At 35.4% G+C, this 23,438-nt stretch overlaps 1 protein-coding gene across 1 annotated transcript in view; it reads left to right on the forward strand.

Moving 5' to 3' along the window:
- Positions 1-23,438, forward strand: part of nrxn2a (neurexin 2a) — a gene marked incomplete at its 5' end in the record, with an annotated part of 403,284 nt that overhangs the window by 29,843 nt on the left and 350,003 nt on the right. The window contains 2 exons of the mRNA XM_079834263.1: positions 10,631-10,660; positions 10,864-10,902. Coding sequence (XP_079690389.1) covers positions 10,631-10,660; positions 10,864-10,902 — 69 coding nt within the window. The remainder of the gene's footprint in view (positions 1-10,630; positions 10,661-10,863; positions 10,903-23,438) is intronic.

Below are 23,438 nucleotides of genomic sequence, written 5' to 3' on the forward strand. Positions count from 1 at the left end.
AACGCCACTCGCCGGGCTGGGAGGAAGAAGAAGGATGAGTACAACCCCAAGAACACCATCCCAACCGTGAAGCATGGAGGTGGAAACATCATTCTTTGGGGATGCTTTTCTGCAAAGGGGACAGGACGACTGCAGCGTATTGAGGGGAGGAAGGATGGGGCCATGTATCGCGAGATCTTGGCAAACAACCTCCTTCCCTCAGTAAGAGCATTGAAGGTGGGTCGTGGCTGGGTCTTCCAGCATGACCACGACCCGAAACACACAGCCAGGGCAACTAAGGAATGGCTCCGTAAGAAGCATCTCAGGGTCCTGGAGTGGCCTAGGCCTAGTCTCCAGACCTGAACCCAATAGAAAATCTTTGGAGGGGGCTGAAAGTCCGTATTGGCCAGCGACAGCCCCGAAACCTGAAGGATCTGGAGAAGGTCTGTATGGAGGAGTGGGCCAAAATCCCTGCTGCAGTGTGTGCAAACCTGGTCAAGAACTACAGGAAATGTATGATCTCTGTAATTGCAAACAAAGGTTTCTGTAGCAAATATTAAGTTCTGCTTTTCTGATGTATCAAATACTTATGTCATGCAATAAAATGCAAATTAATTACTTAAAAATCATACAAATGTGATTTTCTGGATTTTTGTTTTAGATTCCATCACTCACAGTTGAAGTGTGCCTATGATAAAAATGACAGACTTCTACATGCTTTGTAAGTGGGCAGATCTGCAAAATCGGGAGTGTATCAAATACTTGTTCTCCCCACTGTATGTATATTTGTATGTGTGTATATATTAGGGATGCTACAATACTCAATATAATATTGAACCGTTCGGTATGGCCTTCACGGTTCAATACGCGCTTGTGAATTGCGTTTTTTCCGATTTTGCATTTAATTAATTATTTTAATACAAATTCTATAATTTGCCTCCATCCCAATACTGAACAACGCAACATACATTCACATCACAGGTTAGTGGTGGAGTTATACTCACGGAACACTATAGTTATTCATAATCAAGAAAGTTCAATATTTGCATGCGTTTTACAGCCGTGCTGGTTAAACTTGCGCTTTTCTGAGCGCGTGCACTAAACGCCTGTCAAACACGCGATTACTGGACTAAGTAGTCTTACTGCGCTAATACTGTCAAATACATACACACAGTCGGTTATGTCTAAAGTGAAAGTAAAATCGCGTGTGTCTGTATATTAGATGCAGGAAGGTCTTAAATTGACAGCAGGGCAGCCTCAAAGTGAACACGCTGTCCTTAAAGGGACAGTTCACCTCTAAAATGATGTAATTATTTACTCACTCTAGTATTGTTCCAAACCTGTATTCATTTCTCGATGACAGAATTTTCATTTTTGAGTGAACTATCCCTTTAATGTTAATACAACATCAAAAGACAAAGAGAAAATCACTCACTGCTCTTGACTGAAAAACTTTAATACAGTAGCTTTAATAAGAATCTCTGTATATTTTATAGTGAAGTCTATGTAGTATGTATGTTTTATTTTTACATTTATTTATTCAATTTCATACTTAAATGCTGCTGTACTGCTCTGAGCTGCCAGTGTAAATCTTTATATATATTAATCTTATATTTTACAATACACTATAGGAATGTGTACAAGGTTTTTTTTTTTTTTTCAAAGGAAAGTTTTAAGTTTAAGTAAGGTTTTACAATTATTTAAGTAAAATAAATAAAAGAAAATAAAGAAATAAAAAAACTGTCTTTTTTCTCCATAACCTCTTGCTGTTCCTGTCGCTTAAAATCGAATAGCAAAAAACTGATGTGACAAGCCATCAGAACCGAACCGAACCGAAAACCGTGGTTAAAAACCGAGGTATGTATTGAACCGTGGACTAACTGTATTGTTGCATCCCTAGTATATATATATATATATATATATATATATATATATATATATATGTAATTATTATTATTTTTTTAAGATATTGGGCCCTATCATACACCTGCCGCAATGTGGTGCCAGGTGTGACACAAGTGTTTTTTGCTAGTTTCGGCCCAGCGCAGTTATCATTTTCATTTGGTGTTGCTATTTTGAGGCAACTGAAATCAGGGTTCCCACAGGTCCTTGATATCCTTGAAAGTTTGTGAATCTGAAAAAATAATTTCAAGGCCCTGGAAAGTTTTTGAAAATAAACATACATAGATACAGGTCCTGGAAGTTGAAAAAATTTAATTTAATTTAATTTAAATTTCCTAACCCACTAATGTGTTATTTCGCCAACACTTTACACGCATTTACGCGTTACTTTAAGTGTTTCCCGCGTGAGGTACTTTGTGTTGTGCATGGCCATGACTTTCACGCGCGCACGAAACTATTACGGTGGTACGAAGCTCTTTTCAATAAAATCCATGCAAAAGTTAATATCAGATCATTTTAGAATACAGTATAGGATTTACAGAATATTCTTCCTTTTTATGCAAAACAGAAATATGACAAATAGAATATCCGATCTCTGTCATATGGCCAAAAAAAAGAGCTTTTTTGCATAGTTGTGTTTGACACATGAAAACTGTAACAATGTATCCCAATGTAATCCAGCTCTTACTTGAAATGTGTCCCCACATTAAGTCTTTGAATTTGAGGGTATTGGACCTGAGAAGTCCTTGAAATGTCCTTGAATTTGAAGTTAACTAAGGTGTGGGAACCCTGTGATATAGACTGCAATATTTTTTGTTATTTAAAGAGCGCGTTAGTAATATGCGCCTATGGCGGGTCCACAACGTGCAAACACTTTGCTTATTACACACACAGGGACGCAAAGCAGCACACAAATGTTTTTAAATATGGAAAATTAAAGGATTAAAATGTAAAAGATTATTTTGAAGATTATGGGTAACCAAACAGTTGATGGACCCCACTGACTTCCATAGTATTTTTCCCCCCATACTATGGAAGTCAATGGGGTCCATTAATTGTTTGGTTACTGACATTCTTCAAAAGATCTTATTTTGTGTTCAGCAGAAGAAAGAAATGTATACAGGTTTGGATGGAACAGCATGAAAATTCGGTCATAATTTACTCACCCTCATTTTTGGGTGAACTGTCCCATTTTTAATGTAGCTTTTGTTAAAACCATAGTATAGGCAAACATTTCTTGCTGTAAGTGTTCTTAATGTAATTAATGGAACGCAAAGTTATATTAATCTAGATCTATAAAGATATAGATCTGATCCGTGACTCAAAAGCCGCAATATTATCCAAACGCACCTCTGTGCTCTACAACATGGCAAGCTATGCTTTTTGCTCCATCAAATAAAAATCCAGCACAAAAACTCTTAAATCTAAAGGGTTGATAAACCTTTAACATCTAAGGAACCTTTCCATTGCACAAAAGGTTCTTCCCATCTTGAAATAATAATATTATCTTGAATTAATATCTTAAAGTATTGATGCTGTCTTGAATATAATAATCTTGAAATAATGAGATGAGATTTCAATGAGATATTTCAAAATGATTTCTAATTATTTTGAGTTAGTTGTATATCATTATTTTGGAATCTCATCATTTCAAAATAAAATTGTGCTTGAATAAAATAATTAAAGCTTTGTTTTGAAATACAACACCTAGAAACCAACTCAAATATAATATGATTTATGTTTTTATTTTAAATAGTATTTCAAATTGAGTTTGTATCTAAAGGTATCTTTTAAAATATCTCTACAGACAGTATATCTCGAAATATCTAGATGCCATCGTGTAATAACGAGACCTCTCCAAATGATGAGATGCTATCTAATTGAGCATTTTTTTCCCCCGAAATAACTTTTTTTGTTTGTTTTTTTGTTTTTCTTGATGTGGCAAAGCTTACTTCAGAATTCAGTAAGCTAGCAAGCATAATTTTGCCTTGTTTCCACAGCAACGTAGGGATAGGCCAAAATGTAAGGATGGAATTATGTGGAGTAAATCCCGTAATTACTTTTTCTGTTTGGATGAATGTTATGAAACAGCAAAGGCAATATACTAAATGATATTTTTAGTTGAGTCTCTGAGTTTTACTATATTCACCAAGACATGCATATTAAATCATCCCATACATTTTGCAATATGCATTTTATGGGCCGAAACATTCCTTGTAATGGAAACACGTTAACCTAAACAAGCTGTTTTGATTGCCTGGCATGAATTATTTATGTATTTATTTTTTATTTGCTCACTTTTTATTATTCCTGCATGCAATTTGATCCTCGCTTGCCGTTTAAAAAAAAAAAACATATCTCCCCTCTTCCAGAAAACAATTTATGAGGTAAACATTTTTATGGCTATGTTATTGACCCATTTAAACAAATTGAACTCTTGAAAAGCACTTTCATCCAGATTAAGCCAGACAGGTGTAGGTGAACGGCCATGATAACAGAGCAGGAACAAGAGCAGAAGTATGAGAGTGAGGCAGGCAGACAGACAGAAAGAAACGGAAGGGAGTGGGTTAGTTGCGCCAGCAACGTCATACTAAAGGGAGACACGGGAGCCTGTTGCTATGCCAACGCAGATGGGCCACCGCATTTCAATGCAGACGTCCGCAGCAGGCCTCTCCACGTCAGACAGCGCTGTGCAGGCAACGACGCCTTGCATTTGCATTCTCCGAAAATAAATGTTTACATGAAGCATAAGCTCCTTTTTAAAATACCAACACCTCAAGGCTACCGCTGCTCTGTCCGCTGTTCTGCTCAGTGGGTACGCAGCCGCTCTACCTGTTTCATATTAAAATGTGCATTGCTGGGAGGGAAGTGAGACTTCTCCACGAGCCATTACTGTCCGTCTTTGTATCTCATGGTTAAATTAGCTGAATAAATCGTTCCCTTTCACAAATTGGAGAGAGCGAGTGAAATTGACAGTTGTGGGAGACTGACTGCTCGTCGGTCCCAAGTGAAACGGCTGAATGAAAAATGCCTTAATGCAACGCAGTATAAAAGTGTGAGGCCAAAATCAATTAATATTTAATAATTATTTTTGACTGTGTGCTTGTTCCTTTTAGTTAAGGCTGTTGAGCAAGAAATCTGAATGTAAACACAGTGTAAATGCCTCCATTTCACAGTAGAGCGGCTCCGTAAGCTTTTTTTCACTGTGCCGACCGTTGTTTAAATATTTGTTAACAAGGTGTGTGTTGCTTTTTAATTCCCGGGTGGTTGTGTGCTCCCTTGCTATCTGTTGATGCAGTTGGCTTTTTCGCTCTACTCCATTACGTCCCAGTTTGTAGGTAATTTCATCTTCATTTTTCAAATTTGAGAAGTCACTGTGGCATAAACTGTTATACCAAACAGATGTGACAGCTGTGATGTGACTAGTGACGGATGGCACTTTCATAAGCTTTTGTGACTGAAATTAGAATGAATGAGGCAAAAGAACACCATTTCAGGTGGCAGAGAAAAACCGCTAAAACACACGCAGAAGAAACGTCTGGATATGGGCTCATTTATAAATAAAAGTTCTCTTTATGTGTCTAAAAGTGAGAGAGGCACATAAATGATGCATCATCTTCAAAGGTGATGCCTCTTAGTATATGGGCATCATAACACAAGGTGTCACCTCACCAGACCAGATAACTACTGCATGAGGAACGACTTGTTTGCGGTTTTTGATAGATGGATGGATGGATGGATGAATGAAAGAATAGATTAGACAGAAAAGATGGATGGTTAGATTTGCTTTGGCCAATGGTTTGCTTCATTGATGTTCATGTTTGAGGTTTATGAATGTCACTCATAACCTTTATTAAGTTAAATTTGTCTTATTGTTTTGAAAATGAATTCAGTTCCATTAATGAGCTCTGCATAGCTCCCAAAATGGCCCGCGTTTAAGTGCTTTTTTTTAAGGGGCCATGTATATTTTAACTGCTCGTCATCACCATTTCAAGTTTATAACCCTTTTTCCTTCACTGGCATTTCAAATGTTCCCTTTTTGAATGCCTCTGCGGTGTGACAAATTACTTTTTAAATGTACAAATAGTCCATGTGCCCTCTCCATTAATATAGAGTCATAAAAGCTGCATGAATAACAATTGCAATTATAAAAGAATTAGCAAAATGCTCTTTAAAATTGTTTTAGATGGACTATACAGCACGTCACACCACAGGACATATCAGCAAAAAAGTATTCATGCCTGCTAACCCTTTTCTGAAATTCTTTTTGAACTTTGCCATGATAAAACATAATTTTTTGAGCAGCTAGCTATAGCATGCAGTATTGCATACTGTAGGTACTAAAATATAATTTGCTATAATATATGATATTATAAATGATGAATGATTAATATAAATAATATAAACATAATATAATATAATAATTTTGAATAGTCATATATTTTAATATTTTAATAAAAAAGAGCAAAGGCAATATCCCAAGGCTTTTATTTGCTCTAAAACACATGTCCCAATGTAGTGTAATATGAGACATCACAATAATGAACATGCGTGGTATTGTTATTCTGGGCACTTCAAAATACCGTGAATAATTGTGTATTATAAATGATTTCGATTTTTAGAATGCATTTTAACCTTCCCATCAACCCGTTAAATTTCCTATGCTGCGTGAAAGGCTGCATTGCCATTTACATTTGGCATTAACATGCGACCTGTATCCGGATGTTGTCCACATACACATTGAAAAGACAAGTGTGAATGCGTATCTGAACGGAATGTTATCCGATCAGCGTGTCCTGGTCCAGAGGAAATAGTGGAAAATAATGGACGGACCCAGTTTTGACAAGAAATTAAACATATTTCACCTTGACAATCGCTTAAAACTGGTTATTTACACTTACATGGTATCCTCTGTGCCATCTTTCATTTTAATTGTGCAACAATATCTGAATGAGGTCAGCGCTGCCGGTGTAAATCAGTCGTGAGATCTAAATGAAGAGCTGCACGCTGCTCAAGTTAACGTTACTTGCTGCCAGAGGATTGGAATACACAATGAATTTTATTTTTAATGTTATATGTTTTTATTGCTTGATCAACTTTCTGTAATAAAAAGGTGATCAGATTCTGACGTTTTCTGCATGTTACACGTAGCCTACAGTAGCCTATAGTAGCCTATATAAATGTTTGCGCACTGTCGCATCGGAATTAAATTTTTTCTCTGTTTCATCATACAACATTAATGTTGGAAAACTTAAACTGGTAGATTAAGTACCCTATTTGAGATGTATATATTGAGTGTATATGAATAGGCTACATCACAAAAATCCTGTGCTATGGGCACTGCCTTTTGATAGAGGTTAAAGCAAAAGTTGTTTTACACTCTGTGATAAAGTCCTATTACGGACCTCATTTAAATATTTTGCGGGAAACAGAAATTGATTGGATCACTGTGATCGGATGTTAATGCCAAGTGTAAACCGTCAAAGAGGCATGAATTCACTGATGGCGGAACGAGTGAAGGAGGAAAATGCACACTCTCTGACAGTAGATGGCGATGATGGAACGGCTGCGCTACTTTCTTTTTCTGAACAGTATTTAAATGTTTCAAACAGCCATTCAGATTTTTGTATTCACCATGGTGTTCATCACAGCATCAAACTTAATACTTAAAGATTTAATAGAATATCTAATTTTTAGATTTTAAATTAGTTATCAACTAAAGTTTTTAATATTTCCATAAAAAAAAACACAATAATACTGTACTTTGTGTTAGAGTACCTTGATAGTAAATGACAAAAAAACGAATTAACGCTGCTGCAAATGGATTTTCCTAATACAATGGCTGAGGGAGTGATGGCAAATTTGACATCTTTATCTCTTCTAACCAATGATATTGACCTCTCCATATTTTTACATCTTTTGGAAAGCCGTGAAAATGTTATCGTTGATTTTTGCTATTAGAGAAAATGCAAATACAAAAATTATATTTGCTGTCGTCTCCCATTCACTGATATAGAAGTTTACCCAACTATGATGACTTTCTTTGAACTCTGGAAATGTGAATTCATGAATACATGAAAAATACTTCTAACGCACGTATTAATCTTAATTCCTGCTAATTTTAACATTTACTAAAACTTTTTCAAAAACAATGTTGTATCTGTTTATATTATTTAATGGACCTGAGTTGGATGAACTAAAAATGAATAGCTGTATTGTTATTAACTAACATAAACAAAGAATCATAACTACTGCAACAAAAAAAAAAGCTCAATGAGCCATTGCTTCTTGTTAGATAATGTGGTAACACTTTACAATAAGGTTTCATAAGCTAACATTAGTTAACTACTTTAGTAAACATGAACTAAGAATAAAAAAATACTTCTACAGCATTTATACATTTTTATTTTACTAATGCATTATTAAAATCAAATATTGTATTTGTTAACATGAGTTAATGCACTGTGAACTAACACGAACAAAAAAATTAACAGCTGGATTTTTATTAACTAACATTAATAAAGATCAATAAATACTGCAACAAATATATTATTGCTCATTGTTAGTTCATGTTAGTTTAGTTAGAACATTAACTAATGTTAACAAATGAGACCTTATTGTAAAGTGTTAGCGATAATGTTAACGAATGAATTAACGTTGACTTAATGGGACCTTATTGCGTTACCTGTACATTTTGTTCTTTATAGTCCGTTTGAAACATTTGTATTGTTTTATTCTATTTAAATGTTTATAGATCATAAGAAAAAAGCTGTTAACAATAAGAATTAAACCTGTTAACACTTTTGTAACTTAATTCAATAGTGTGATTTGATACATGTATTCTGTATAAAAGCTTCAGCAATTGTCAGTATATGGAAATTTGATACCGTCACATGCCTAATGGATACTAATATAATGTGCTAATAAATTACTTTGAATAATATTTAAATATTTAATTGAGCATTATGTAATATTGCAATATATTCTCTAACGTATAACATTTATATTATATATTTGAATATTTAAATGGGTGGTTATTTATTGTCATAAATTAATAGAATGACTTTGAATAGTCGTATCATATATTTGGATTTTTAAATGAGCAAAGGCAATATCAAAATATATAACTTTGCTTATCTAAATATTATTTATAAAAAAAATTTAAATGAATATTCAAAGACAATAACCCCCTGCACTTGCATTAGTCTTGCACAGCGTTCAGATACCGCCATTGTGCTTTCCTTCGATATTGTCTTTGTATCATTGTTTACCGTATCCCTTGCGAGTTCACATATTGTAATTCTCCACGAGTTGCAGCTCTTGTTCTGTTCTCAAAAACCAAACCATCTTTTATCGTCTCACTCCCTTCATTTGTGATATTTTTTTTATGGAATTGGCTGCACAATGACTAGTAACTCCCAGTTACAATGATCTATTCTGCAGCCGTGTTATCTCCTTAATAGACTGCAGCATAGAAGTAGCAGGGCAAGCGAAAGTACCGTGGTAATTGTCAAGGAATCACACAGGAACATCAGAGAGAACAATGACGCTATAACTCTGCTTTCTATAATCATAATATTCCTTTGTTTCACAGAAATGAAACGCATAGGCGATGAGAGCTCCAAGCAGGCCCGGCCTCTTTAAATCCGGGTTTGTTTTTTCCATGTGGTTCCTTGGAGGTGCATTTGGAATTTGAAGGAAACATTCTCCCTTTTCAATTAAATATCGCCTTGAATGCGATTCAATTCACCAGAGAGCGTTCGCAGCTAATGTGTGGCATTCCTGAAGGTAATCATGTTCCTCACAACACGGAATAAGCGCGTAAATGGAGTTAATGTGGATTTTTCTGATCTTGTTGGTGTGCTTTTGCTTCCCAGTTTGTTTACTGCATTCGGTAGGAAATGCAACCTGATTGAAATCTCACCAGTTTCCTGTGCCTGACCCCACCATTTTGGTTGGCTCTCATCTGGATTTGCATAGCAATTCCTCCTGATTGTCTTGTGCTTTTCTGTACGACTCTCCATCACATTAGTCGGAGTAAACAGCAACTACTGCACCGTGATTACAGAACTCAAACTGCCGGATAATGGCTCCCGCATCGGTGTGTGTAATTGATTGGTATTGAGCTGTCAAGCTGCATACATTATTACAGCGCTGAAATCAACTTGCAGGCTTTTGTCTGTTAGTAAGACGATAGACCGTCTGGGACGGCTTGCCTCTGTGCGCTTGGGAGAATTTATCTTGGTCCCCGCTGCTTTTTATGAGACATTTCCCCACTGCTTTCTGATCTCTCTTTGCTATTTTATGAGACTGTGGCTTTCCAATGCAACATTTATGGGTGTAACTGCTATAGCATAGAAGCGTATGATCTAAGGAATGCTATCTGCCAAACACTAAATATGTGCTCCATTAGGAGAAAAAGCATTTTTTTTGTGAGCAAGTGCCTTTTTGGCACTTGTGCCAATTGAAATGCTTTTTTCCTTACCCTTTCCCCTCCCTCCCTTCTTCCTTTTCCCTCTTCAACACCTCTTATTACCCCCCTCCCCTGAAGAAGTGTGTGTTTATTTTACCTTCCTCCTTTTTTTTCCCTCCTCCCCTTTGGTTTCCTTCAAATTTGGCATCCGTGTTTGCCTCAGGATGTCTGTCACAAACTGCAGTCAAACGTTGTGACAATGCTTTTCGTTTCCGCCCGTGCCTTTTTTATGACCCTCTTATTTCTTTTTTCCTTTTTCCTGTTTTTTCCTTCAAGGTCTGGCGCACCTGACGTTAAAGAGCCAAGGTATGGGGCCTCTCCCATTTCTTTTTTTTTCCGTTTTTCCCAATTCCCCCTTTTTTGTACCTAACCCTTGCTTCCACAACTCATTTAATATACCTTTTTTCCTTCCATTTCTTTGTCCCGTTGGTTTCTGTGCCCTTTCATTCTCTGCTATCTGTGTGTTCTCCATGTGCGTCTCCTCACCCCTGTCCTGTCCACTGGCCCAGCCCCAGGAGCAGCTCCTCTGATGGCCACTCCTGCAGCAGGTAACGCTCTTACGCTCTCCCTCACATGTTTGTTTTGGTCCTGGTGTTGTGCGGTCACAAACCGTACCCAGAATGCACAGAGCCAGAGCTCTGCTGTCATTCTAGCTGTTTGGCTCTATTAAAAAAATATGAGTAGGTTTGATTTGAAAGCTGCAGATTGAATGCATTTGTTTTAATGTGTCCTAATTGTTTTTGCTTAATTTTCTTTCTTGAATATGGGTGTGCACTTAAAATGCAAATAATGTGCCCGTTTGAATGTTTCTTGCCTCTTCTTTCAGCTGAAGCGACTCATTGTGGTGCCTGATAACTGTCATTACACTATCTATTATACACTTCACATTCTTTTATCTGCATGTTCGCTGAATTGCAGTGTAGTCAGGCTAAGCTTTAAAACGGCAATTATTTTTTTATAAGTAGTCTACTGTGCTGCCGCTTGAAATGCAAGAACACTTCAGTCAGACATATTTATCTAACAAATTTAGACAGCACACTCCCTGTCTGCAGCAATAACAGAAGGCAGTTTGATTCCTTGATTCCTTCACTGACCTGTCAATCTTAATTACTTCAAGTGATTACAGGCCTATGTGAGATGAGCAGAGTTTGCTAATTGCGGAATTTGCTAATGATTGGTTCATGAAGCTCATATGAGGATGTATGTCTACATCAAAATATCAAAATACCCTATGTGACACACACTCACGTTCTTGAATATGTGGTTTACGAGGACTCTCCAAAGGCGTAATGGTTTTTAAACTCTACAAATGGTATATTCTACCCCCATACACTACACTGAAAGAAAACTTTTGGCTTTTTTTATTTATTTATTACAAAACAACATTTTAGTATGTTTTTTTTAAAGCCATTTGGTTTACAAGGACACAAGAAGTGTCCTCAAACCATGTTTACGTTGTCTTTATACACCACATATATCATAAAACAAACTACATACACACACACACACACACACACACACACACACACACACACACACACACACACACACACACACACACACACACACACACACACACACACACACACACACACACACACAGAGAGACGTGCATAAAATATGTATTATTATTATATTTTAATGAATAATTTTTTAATTTGTGTTTTTAAAATATGTACAGTATAAGATTTTTTTTTTTTTAATCTAACTATCGTTCTGTCAAAAGTTTGGGGTCATTTAAGGATTTTTTGACTAAAAAAAGAAAACGAAAAATGAATCCTTTATTCAGCTCAGATCCTTTAAATTGATTTAAAAAAAAGCGCATGCCAAGACATTTATAATGTTACAAAAATTTCAATTTCAAATAAATTCTGTTCCTAACATTTTTATTCATCAAAGAATCCTGAAAAAACAAACAAACATGCGCAGCTCAACCATTTTCAGCTGTGATAGTTTCTTGAGCAGCAAATCAACATATTAGAATGATTTCTGAAGGATCATGTGACACTGAAGACTGCCGTAATGATGCTGGAAATTCATTTGGCATACAAATATTTAAATAGAGAGTGTAACACAATATTATAAAAGTATTTTGCTAAAATAAATGCAGCCTTGGTGAGCATTAAAAGACTTCTTTCAGAAACCGGTGCAAAATACTAGATTTAAATGGAAACATGATTTGGCAGATTTATAAGCCTTTTCAACTAGTTAGCACACATAAAATAGCCGTTTGACACAATCTTTCATTATAAGTGCCCCTCCGACGTGTACAAACACAAAGAAACACACACACTCACTCATACACACACAAGTTTAGGTTTTCCTCTTATTCCGCGGATGTCATATATTGAAAAACCTCAGCTGTCCCTGAATCAATATGTGACACGACGTGCTCCGTATTTTCATAGACAGAACTGTTGACTTCTCCCTCACTTACCGCATCTAGATTTCGGATGAGCTTTGCGGCTTCGCGGAACCAAATGTAGCATACATACATAACTCACACAGTTTCTGCCAGTCTCGTGTTAATCTTGAGTACCTATAGAGTAGTATTGCATCCTTCATATCTCTGAAGAGTCTTTATTTTTGTCATATTTATAAAAGACTGATCCGCTGTACTGATTCTTTCTGAAAATAGCCAAACTTGTGGAAGCGTGGAGTGGGCGTAGCTAAAGAGTCACGAGTACACACACCTATGACACACACAAAATACATCACGACAGTATCCCTGGATAATTTTCGATTCACTATACATTCATGTTGTCGACATTATATGCACTTGCGCGCCGATTGCCAACAAAACAGACATTTGATGCAGATTCACTCACCGCCTGCGGTTTCGACTCGTGACCGGGAACAAACAAACACACTTGCAGAACTCCAGGAAAAACAAACGTTATCCACAGTTTCCTTAACGCTGGGTTATTTGGGAAGCTGATCAAGGTTATCTTTCCCTCACAACAGAAACACACTTCTTTAGTGACATTGTTGATTTCGTGGTCTAAAAACAAAATGACAGCGCCGCCGATGGCTTCCATAACCCGAACAAAGCTCATTGATAGACTTGCTCTTGCTCTCACTCTGGTTGATGTGCGCACGCACTCATCCGGGAGAAGTGCCCATACAAGGAATTCCGCCCTTTATGAAGTCATACAGGGCCATGTTCTGAAAAAACTTTCCAAAACTTTTCAGAATCCTGAAGGAGTGTATTTAGCACAGAAATACTCCATTATACGTCTAACTCATTTTTTGAAATTCTGAGCATGTTTAGCATAAGATTCCAACTCTTTAACAGTGTAAATAAGTCAGGATGCATCAAATAGCATTAGACCCCCCTTTTAGATTTTTTATCGAAATTATTGGTAGGGACAAATCAGTGGTTACTGGATATTGGTAGGGACACGTCCCTAGCATCTCTCCTAAATACTATGCCTCTGATTTTCAGTATTTGAGTTTGTAATCTGGCAACTACAAAATACTAACATGCTGTAATTCATCGTGTTTGTTCATTAAATCTTGAAATTGGCTTTATTCCAAGACCTAGTGAGCTGCCTTGATGCCTAAAGCCTGCATAAACAGCTGCCTTACAAGACAGCATCCTAACCATAATGGATCCTCATAAGTGACTATCATTTGGAACTCTCTGCACATGCAGAAACTCAGCATGCCGCATAAATGAGACCGGAATCACAACTGATTCTAATAGAGTTTAGTTTTAGCTTGTTGCTAAGCTACTGCAAGCTACTCTAATAAGCAAAAAGTTCACACTTATTTTAATTTATAGCCTTTAAAATTTTTTTAAAAAAATAAAAATAAAAAAAATAAAAAATATATATATATATATATATATATATATATATATATATATATATATATATATATATATATATATATTATATATTAAGCTTTCTTTATTAATACGATAAAAGTATATTTTAATCAACATTTCTCTAGCCCTGTTCTCCATCATGGATTTATATCTCCACAATGCAGGCTGGGCTTTCTTTCTCTCCAAAGGATTCATGCTGTGCTGCCTTAGTATTTGACGAGTAAACAATCAGAATCATTATGCTGTCTAACTTTTGGAACACGGTGCCAATGATGAAGCTTTAAAATGCTGCCTACATAGGCATGTTAATATGTTTTGTAACAGAACGGTTGAATGGCAGTATGAGTGTCTCTCAAAACCACGCGCTCTGTCCACCTGAGTAATTTGACCTCAAGACAGTCAGGTCGTTTATATTATTCATATGATCTGAAGAGTTTCTTTTTGTCAAAGCATTAGAGAGTTTCCTAGGTTCCAGAGTCAGCTGAGGTCAAGACGAAAGACAGCAGAGAAAGAAGACTCTGCCCCTGTGGGCTCTGAAGTGTAATAGAGACTTTTAATTACAGTGTGGGTGGGGGGAATTCGACCCAGCTTGTTAATTATTAGGTACTAATGAGTGACCTTAATTACTAGCAAGGATGTGGGACAGTAGTCTTCAGTAGACTTTATTTACATTGCACCTTTAACCATTTAATGCAAAGAAAAAAAACCCCCATAACCCTATATAGAAGCCCATAAATCAGAAGAACGAGAGTAGCAGATGACCCAGCATGCCTTCTTTGCTTCCAGCCTTTGTCTTTTGAGCTGCAGCTCTACACAGAAAAACGAATGCAGCCTAGAACGCTGCTGAAAGGATAGGGGCTCATTTTTCTCTGCTCGGCCTCTGGCTGTGCTCGCAGATCAAACGTTCCGAGATTGATCAGTTGAAGAAAAAAGGGACTTTTTTTGGTCAACTTTGCTGTGGTCTCATATCGACTGCAAAACCGGAGGGAGTTTAGATGCCGGCCCTGATATGTTTTGCTATCACACAAAATATTTAGAACTACTGTAGCTGTTATCAACAAGAATTACAGAAAAAAAGCATCAACATTTAAGCATGGCCGTGCTGGAAAGCCCCGCATCCCCCGCTGTGCGTTGGGGCCCTGTCCCTATGGTGGACCACATCACAGATTCACCTATTTACAGTTACTAGTTACTAAAGAAGGGAAAATATCTAAGTGAAGCCCTGAGGATCGTAGAAAATAGTGTTCAATTACAGAAATGTAAGGCCCCGCAGGCCTTGACACATTGATGCAGACAAAAAATTTATTAAATACATTTTGCAGTTTGTTTTTAAATTATTAATTTTTTTTTTTTCTAATTTCGCCTTATCCCACTACCAGCACTGGTAGTAATGGTCAGCTCCTGGAATTAAGTTCTTATCAAAATCTTGAGTTAATTCTTTGTTCTTTCACTATACATTTTTACTGTGCAGACATGAATTTTGCTTAAAGGGATAGTTCACCCAAAAATTTAAATTCTGTCATTTATTACTTACCAGAACACAAACGAAGATATTTTTGATGAAATCCAAGAGCTCTCTGACCCCTCCATAGACAGCAATTTAATTAACACTTTCAAGATCCAGAAAGGTAGTGTAAACATCGTTAAAATAGTCTATGTTACTACAGTGGTTCAACTTTAATTTTATGAAGCGACGAGGATCCTTTTTGTGCGCAAAAACAAAAACAAACAAAAATAACGACTTTATTAAAAAATGTCATTCTAGCCTTTTTCAGTCTCCTACGCAGTTAGTTATAAATAGTGCAGCGTTTTCGAGTTCTACCGATGCTCTTCACGTGAGCACCACAACGCATTCGTGTGATGATGACGCAGGAGTTGCACTGTATTTATGTTTTTGGCCTTAATTCTGACGTTTAGAGGTTCTCTGATGGCATGTTTCGACATCTCGTGTCAGTAGCCGCGTTTCCATTACCCTTCAAATTGCGCAAATTGAAATTGCGAATTGAAATTGCGAATTGAAAATACGCCCAATGGAAACGCTTCAATTTTGCTCCCAAACTCCCATATATCGCAAAAAAAAAGTTCGAAAAGGAAATTTTCGCAAAACTGCAATGGAAACAGTTTTTTCGCATTTACAGGTCACCTGGTAGGCTACGGTCACACATTGCTCTCACATAGGGCCTACATATCATTTTTTTCCACTCAAGTATGTCTAATAACGATATATTATGTCGTTAAAACGACATATATTTTCTTCTAATAAGGAAAGTGGCATAACTTTATAATGCATATATCATTTATAAACACAAATATCATAACTATCTATAGGCCGACTGTAAATAAGACATATTCAAGAAATGTATTAAAACAGAAATACGCTATAGTTTCAGCCTTACTCAAAGGCCGCGGAAACAGGCCAGTTACTCACTTCAATCCATTCCCGACGATCTTGGTTTGCTTCTTATTTATTAAATATACAGCCAAATAGTTGATTAAACATTGATCAAAATTAAAATACAATTTATACAAAACGAAATTAATTTTAAAGAAAGAACTTTCTAGAAAACACAATTCACAAAATCCATGTCTCTAGTAGAGCCCGACCGATAAAGGATTTTTAAGGCAGATACCGATACAAATATTTGGTGATTTAAAAATCGGATATTCCGATATATCGGCCGATATATTATATTATATTATATTATATTATATTATATTATATTATATTATATTATATTATATTATATTAATTATATTATATTATATTATATTATATTATATTATATTATATTATATTATATTATATTATATTATATTAATTTTATATATATATATATCAGGGCTTAAAAACGGAAAAAAATATCAATCGGTTCACTCCGAGCAGAATCGATATTATAGCGTTTCCGTTTTTGCGTTCCTCAATAAAAATTACTGTTCCGAAAACGGTTTGATTTGAAAAAATACCGGTTAATAACGTTATTTTAATTTAGCCTATACTTTAAACAAATATGTATAAATTGACTTATTTTCACTCAATAATAATATAACGCATGGTAATTAAACTTGAATATTTATTTCATAACATTTTTAAAACCACAACAGAAATACATGCATTAATTACAAAGCATAAACAGCGGACCTGTTTTAATGGAGCGTTAGACAATCGAAAGTGGCCTCTTATGCCTAATTCTTTTCAGAAGAGTGATAACATTCTTTGTAACTTTACATAACTTTTTTTCAACACGACTTGTTTTAAAAAATGTATAAATAAAGAATAAATAAACTGGATAACCATTAATGCATCGTCAACTGGTAATTTCAAAGCAAACACTGCGCAACACGTCCTTGCATCACATAATCAAATTCAGTCAGCTAATAAAGCTTGATCATTTTTAATGCAATATAACATACCATTTAATACGAAGCATCAACCGTATAGAAAACATTGACCTGTATTGGCAATCTGAAAGACTATAGGAAAAATGTTTGATAGATGCTATTGCTATAGCCTACTTGGATAGGCTTAAACGGAATCCATAAACTAGCCTAAATCAGTCTATTTGAGCTTAAAGTCCGTACTGCTTATTTAAACGTTCGAAAAGAATGTCCTCCAATACCTGCGCTTTCATTGTAGACCTCAGCGGGGAAAGAAATGAACCTGAGGCATGAAAATGCGCGCTCTACACTGACGGTAGATTCATAGATGACTGGTGCACGGGCATTTCACTCACGCTTGATCCGTCAACGTCACATGCTGTACTACTCATTTCATGATTGGTCACTGCCAAATAAAATATCGTTAAAGAACGATAAAATAACGTTATTAACCGGTTAATGGTAATTTCAAATTAACGTTTCTGTTCAGAACGATTCAAATTGATTTTGATTTCGTTTTCGTTTTTGTTCCTCTTAAAATTTCGTTCGTTTCCGGTTTTCGTTTTCGTTCCTTGAACTGGTTCGGAGCCCTGATATATATATATATATATATATATAAGGGAAATCTGTTTACGTTTTTTACGTGTTTCTGTATATTATATATATATATATATATTTTTTTTTATCGACTTATATCGCAAAAGTTTTGCGCAAATCTGTAATGGAAACGCGGCTAGTGACTATTTCATGCACACAAATCAAGCGTAGCATTCTGGCGGGTCACGTTAGTCAAGCTCGCAGCAGCTGACTGTCAGCTGATCACGTCTACCTATAGGAAAACAATGTCTATCACTATAAGCTCCTTCAGTACTATCAGCAGCTATTGCGTTTCTTCGGAGCTAATTACCCTGCTCCATCCCCAGCTCCTCCTCTCATCCAGTCAGGATTTGGCATTCTGATTCCCCTTGTAGCAGACTAAATTCCTGAATTATTTTTGTACATTTAAATATTGAAATTAATGATTATCTGCAATACATTGTTGGTTCTGTTCTGTTTACCCTAAGGGGTACCTAAATCACTGTTCTTCCTGCTCTTATCCATGTTATGGTGCGTTCACACCAGACACGAATGAAGCGAATGAATCTGGTAAATTGTAAAAACGCACTTTACTCAATTTGAGCTATACATAGGGTGATATCAGGGTGATTGGGACACTTTTTCCAAGTAATCTCAATGGCAAAAAAGTGTCCCAATCACCCTGAATTCACCGTACTGAGACTACAAGCTAGTTAAAGCTGGCAAATTGAGCTAATTCGCCGTATTTTAAAACAATCCATGTCATCCATTTTGCAACGAGACGAGCCGGCTGGCAGAAGCCCCTCCCTTGACGCAAATTAGCGTCTTTTGTGTAGTGAATGTCACATGCGAATTAAGCAAATTTCACACGCGAATGAAGCGAGTGAACTCAAAATGTTCAAGCGTCCAACTACTCACGAATATCACGCTTTATTCGCTTTATTCGCGTCTGGTGTGAACGCACCATTAGGCTGCATGGATGTTCTTGCCCAGAACAGAACCATCCAAACTATACAACCCATTCTCACAAAATTTGAAGCATGATAAAGTGCCTTTCGCATCACATTAAAGACGTTAAAGGGACCCCTAGGCGTCACTATATCGACACGAAGGGTACTCCATAGATTTCAGTTGTTTGCCCAATGCGTCAGATCAAGACGCATTTAATTATTTGCATTTGCAACTAACCCAACTCCTACCCTAAACCTACCCACTTCTAAACAATGTAAAACACGTAACAGGCAAATAAAAGTTCAGTCACAGGTATTTATTGCAAAAAATGACCCAAACAGTATAAAAGTATTAACTCTTGTTGCATTCCAAGTCTTCTGAAGTTATACGAAATCTTCATGTAAAGAACAGAGTTGATCTTAATGTTTTAATAGCTGAAATGATGATCCAGCCGCTCCGTGAACACACTCATTCATATCTCATTCAAATGATACATACGACTCTTTGGCATGACGCAATTGGTCATGAGAGTTATGAGAGCCAATGCAATTTCACTATGAAATCTGACGTAACGTTTTCAAATTTGAATGTGTGATCTTTGGCTGATGGAGACGCTGATCGCTTTTGGGGATTTTCTTCACACAATGTATCTGTATCTGCCTGTTATATCCTGTATTTTATATCATATAATACACAAATGGGTAGGTTTAGGGATGGGGTTGGGTCACATGTTCAAACGTGTCTAAATAGTGTAAATAAATGTAAATAAAATTATGCTGGGTGATTAAATTGAGAATCACACTCCAACATGTCATAATGGCAAAATCATAACCCAATATATAATTTCATCATGACAATAACGTTCCCATGCCCAACTTGTCTGTGTATGATGGCAAAGTTTTCTCATTGAAATCAATAAAGCACCCTGCGCGTCAAAAAATGACGCCAGGGTACCTTTAGCGTCTTCATTGTGACGCGAAAGGCACTTGACCATGCTTCGGATTTTGACGCCTTGGGAGTGAGAATGGGTTGAACTATAATGCTTCTTGTCAATCATCTTTGACGATAGTGGTCCTGACAGAACGTGGTAAACTACAACAGGTAAACTAGTGTTGGATTGACAATATCGATTTCTTGTATTTAATCGATAGTGCGGTTTTCTGTTGATGCCTGAACAAAACTTACTAAGATGTAGTAAACATCTTATTGTATAATCGCAATAAGTTTTATGTGTTGTTACTTTTAATATTAAACAAGCTCTCAGCTTTTAAATTCTGTGTATTTTAATCACAAAATTCAAACAATAAATGCTGCTTTGGCTCTCTTCGATTCTGTGTGACAGATCGCTGTAGCACCTCAGTTCAAGGATCAAGTGCACATGAACTGATCATCCCTTCCACTTTACAAATAGTTAAAGCACAAAATAACCATGAATGAACATCAGAAGATGCATACAATTTACTAAAATGTATCATGTCTCATGTAACTTCTCAATCAGTGTTTCAACCGGGGAAAGATGTCAATACAGTCACTTACCATTACATTTAGCCTATCAGAAGCTATTCAATTTCCATAGCTCGTTAAAAATATCTCTAAAGAAGAGCACTTTGCTAAATATATGCTTGCTCTACATATTCATTATGTTTTTACTTGACACATTTATTCATACATTAAATAATGAAGACATCACAAACAGGTTATGTAAAGTTTACATTGGATTGACAAATTTGTGTAGACCCATTCTATTAATAAAAATATATATTTATTTGATAACTGCTTTCTGTGCAATTTAAATGTTTGTACACCTCAGTTTTTTTTGTGTTTATTATTAAATACATTTCATTAATAATTTGATTTATTATAAACGTTATGTTTGTTTTCAGTTTTGGATTTTGGCAAAAAACAACAAAAATAACCCCATATATATAGGGGAGAGCGGGGCACAACCTAACGCTTTTTGACTTTCTCAGTTTGTGTAAATCCACTTGGGCTTCAGAGTATTTATTGTTTCCCACATTAATTGCACACATGTCTAGTACAATTATGTGGTTTTGTTTCATTAATACAGTGTATACTTTTTTCTTGATTTACCCCGAAAGAATGAAAGTGAAATGTGCCAACATGCCCCATAGGTGGGGTTCGTTGTAACGTGGTGGGGCACATTGTAACATGACCAAATACTATATATTACCTGATATAATGAAAAAAATATACAAGACAAACTAAAATATTTTGTCAACAAAATACAATTATTAACTTTTTAAAATATAATAATGGCATTTTTTAATCATTAAAAATATAAGCATTTTTAAATTTGACTACAAACACATCGCTAAATACAGCTATACAGCATCGTTCAAAACATAATAATAATGAATAATTTCTGAACATTAACTCTCAGTTATTATTCACCCTTTTCTCATGGTTTCTCAAAAGAATTCATAAAAGTATAGAATATAATGGCATATTTCTAATAGGGGCTCATTGTAACGCAGTGCTACAACGCACCTCATCTGCGCAACTGGGATTTAAACCCGTCTCGTGTCTTCTGCTGGTTAGATCAGCATTAAAGAACTATCTCAACTGTTAAATAACAGATATAAGATTAAAATAATATCGGATTTGTCTTATTTAAAAAAAACAAAAAACAGAGATGAAAACTAAACTTAAGTAAGAAATTTACTTTTGCTATGGTAAAATACATGTTCAGTGATATCTTCCAGAGATATTTTAATTTTGGCGCTATTTTTTCTCTAAATAATGTTGATATGGCAACTACGTCCCCTTGGAATTATAAGGTTCTATCTGCGTTATGAGCAGTTTTGAGATATTGAGCTTCAAAGTTTTTGCATTACATATAGGAAAATTTATATGGGGAACAAGTTTCTTTCAAACATGAAAATAACAGGGACCCTAAATGTATTCTAAATATACAATATCAAAATCCTCTCAAAATTGTAAATGGGGATTTTTGGAATGGGTCAAATGCAGATAGAACCTTCTAATTCTAAAAAAACACTTTTCGCTTAGAATTATAAGGTTCTATCTGCCAAAACATTATTTGAACATTAAATATAAAAATAATGTTGTAACAATGTCTCAACATGTGTTGGAAAGTAAAATGTTATCCTTTCTATGACATTTATTTAATATTTTTAGTACTTCCATGTATTTAGGACATTTCAAATTAAGCAAGGTAAGTCTAAATATTTTGTCCAGTGCAGATGTTAATTTTTAGTACCAATATGGTGGGTAATTAAAAAAATTAATTTTAAAAATTAATTAACAGAAATTGTTCATCTTTCTTTTGTTTAGACAGAAAGCAGCTACTGTAATACATCTGAGCAGGATTTTATTCCACCTAAAGTGGGCCAGGTAAAATGGCTTTCTCTCTAGACATCAGTATGGCTGAAATAACATGCTAACGTTTATTGTTGTAATTAAGACCCCATCAATTAAACTGTTGACTATTTGACCTTTTATGGCTTAATATTGTAAAAATTAAGACCTTTTAAGACTTTTAAAACTGCAAGAAAACAGACATGCTTCAGCAAATTAATTCATAAAGTTTAATAATCATTGAAAAATGATTCACTGACTATATGATGCCTGGAATTCGGGCTGCTGTCCTTGACAAGATCGTCAATAAAATTGTCGATCTTGAGGTTTCTTAAAAACTTTGCATTGTGTGCCATAATTCTCACAAATATTGTGTGTCTGCGATCTTTCCTGTCGAGTAAAAAGCCGGCGACACGACCTATAAAGTTGATCCTGATTGGTCCTCTTCTGTGTATTCGAAGTGCTGATTGGCTCACGCAGATAGAACCTTATAGAGCCAAGTCAGAGTTCGACTTTGTAGATAGAACCTTTTTGTTTTTCAATAAAAAGTCCCAAAATGTACACAACTTTAAAAAATAACATCCCATAATGTAAATAAGTTGTCACAGAATAAGAATATGTGAATAACTCATTTTTGACAAAAACGTCAGATAGAACCTTATAATTCCAAGGGGACGACTAGTAAATACACTGAGTTTCGTCATTCTGGCATGTGTGGAAAGGGTTAACACCGCGTTAGGTTGTGCTCCACACTCCCCTATATATGTATATATATATATATATATATATATATATATATATATATATATATATATATATATATATATATATATATATATATATATATATATATATATATATATATATATATATATATATATATATATATATATATATATATATATATATATATATATATATATAATCTCTATATCTCAAATTCTTAGTTTAGCCTAGCAGTAGCATTTAATTTCTTTTTAGTTTGTAGTGTTCCTTATGTTGGCCAGTGTCGAA

This window comes from Gobio gobio (genome assembly GCF_949357685.1).
Source record: "Gobio gobio genome assembly, chromosome: 14".
Lineage (NCBI taxonomy): Eukaryota > Metazoa > Chordata > Actinopteri > Cypriniformes > Gobionidae > Gobio > Gobio gobio.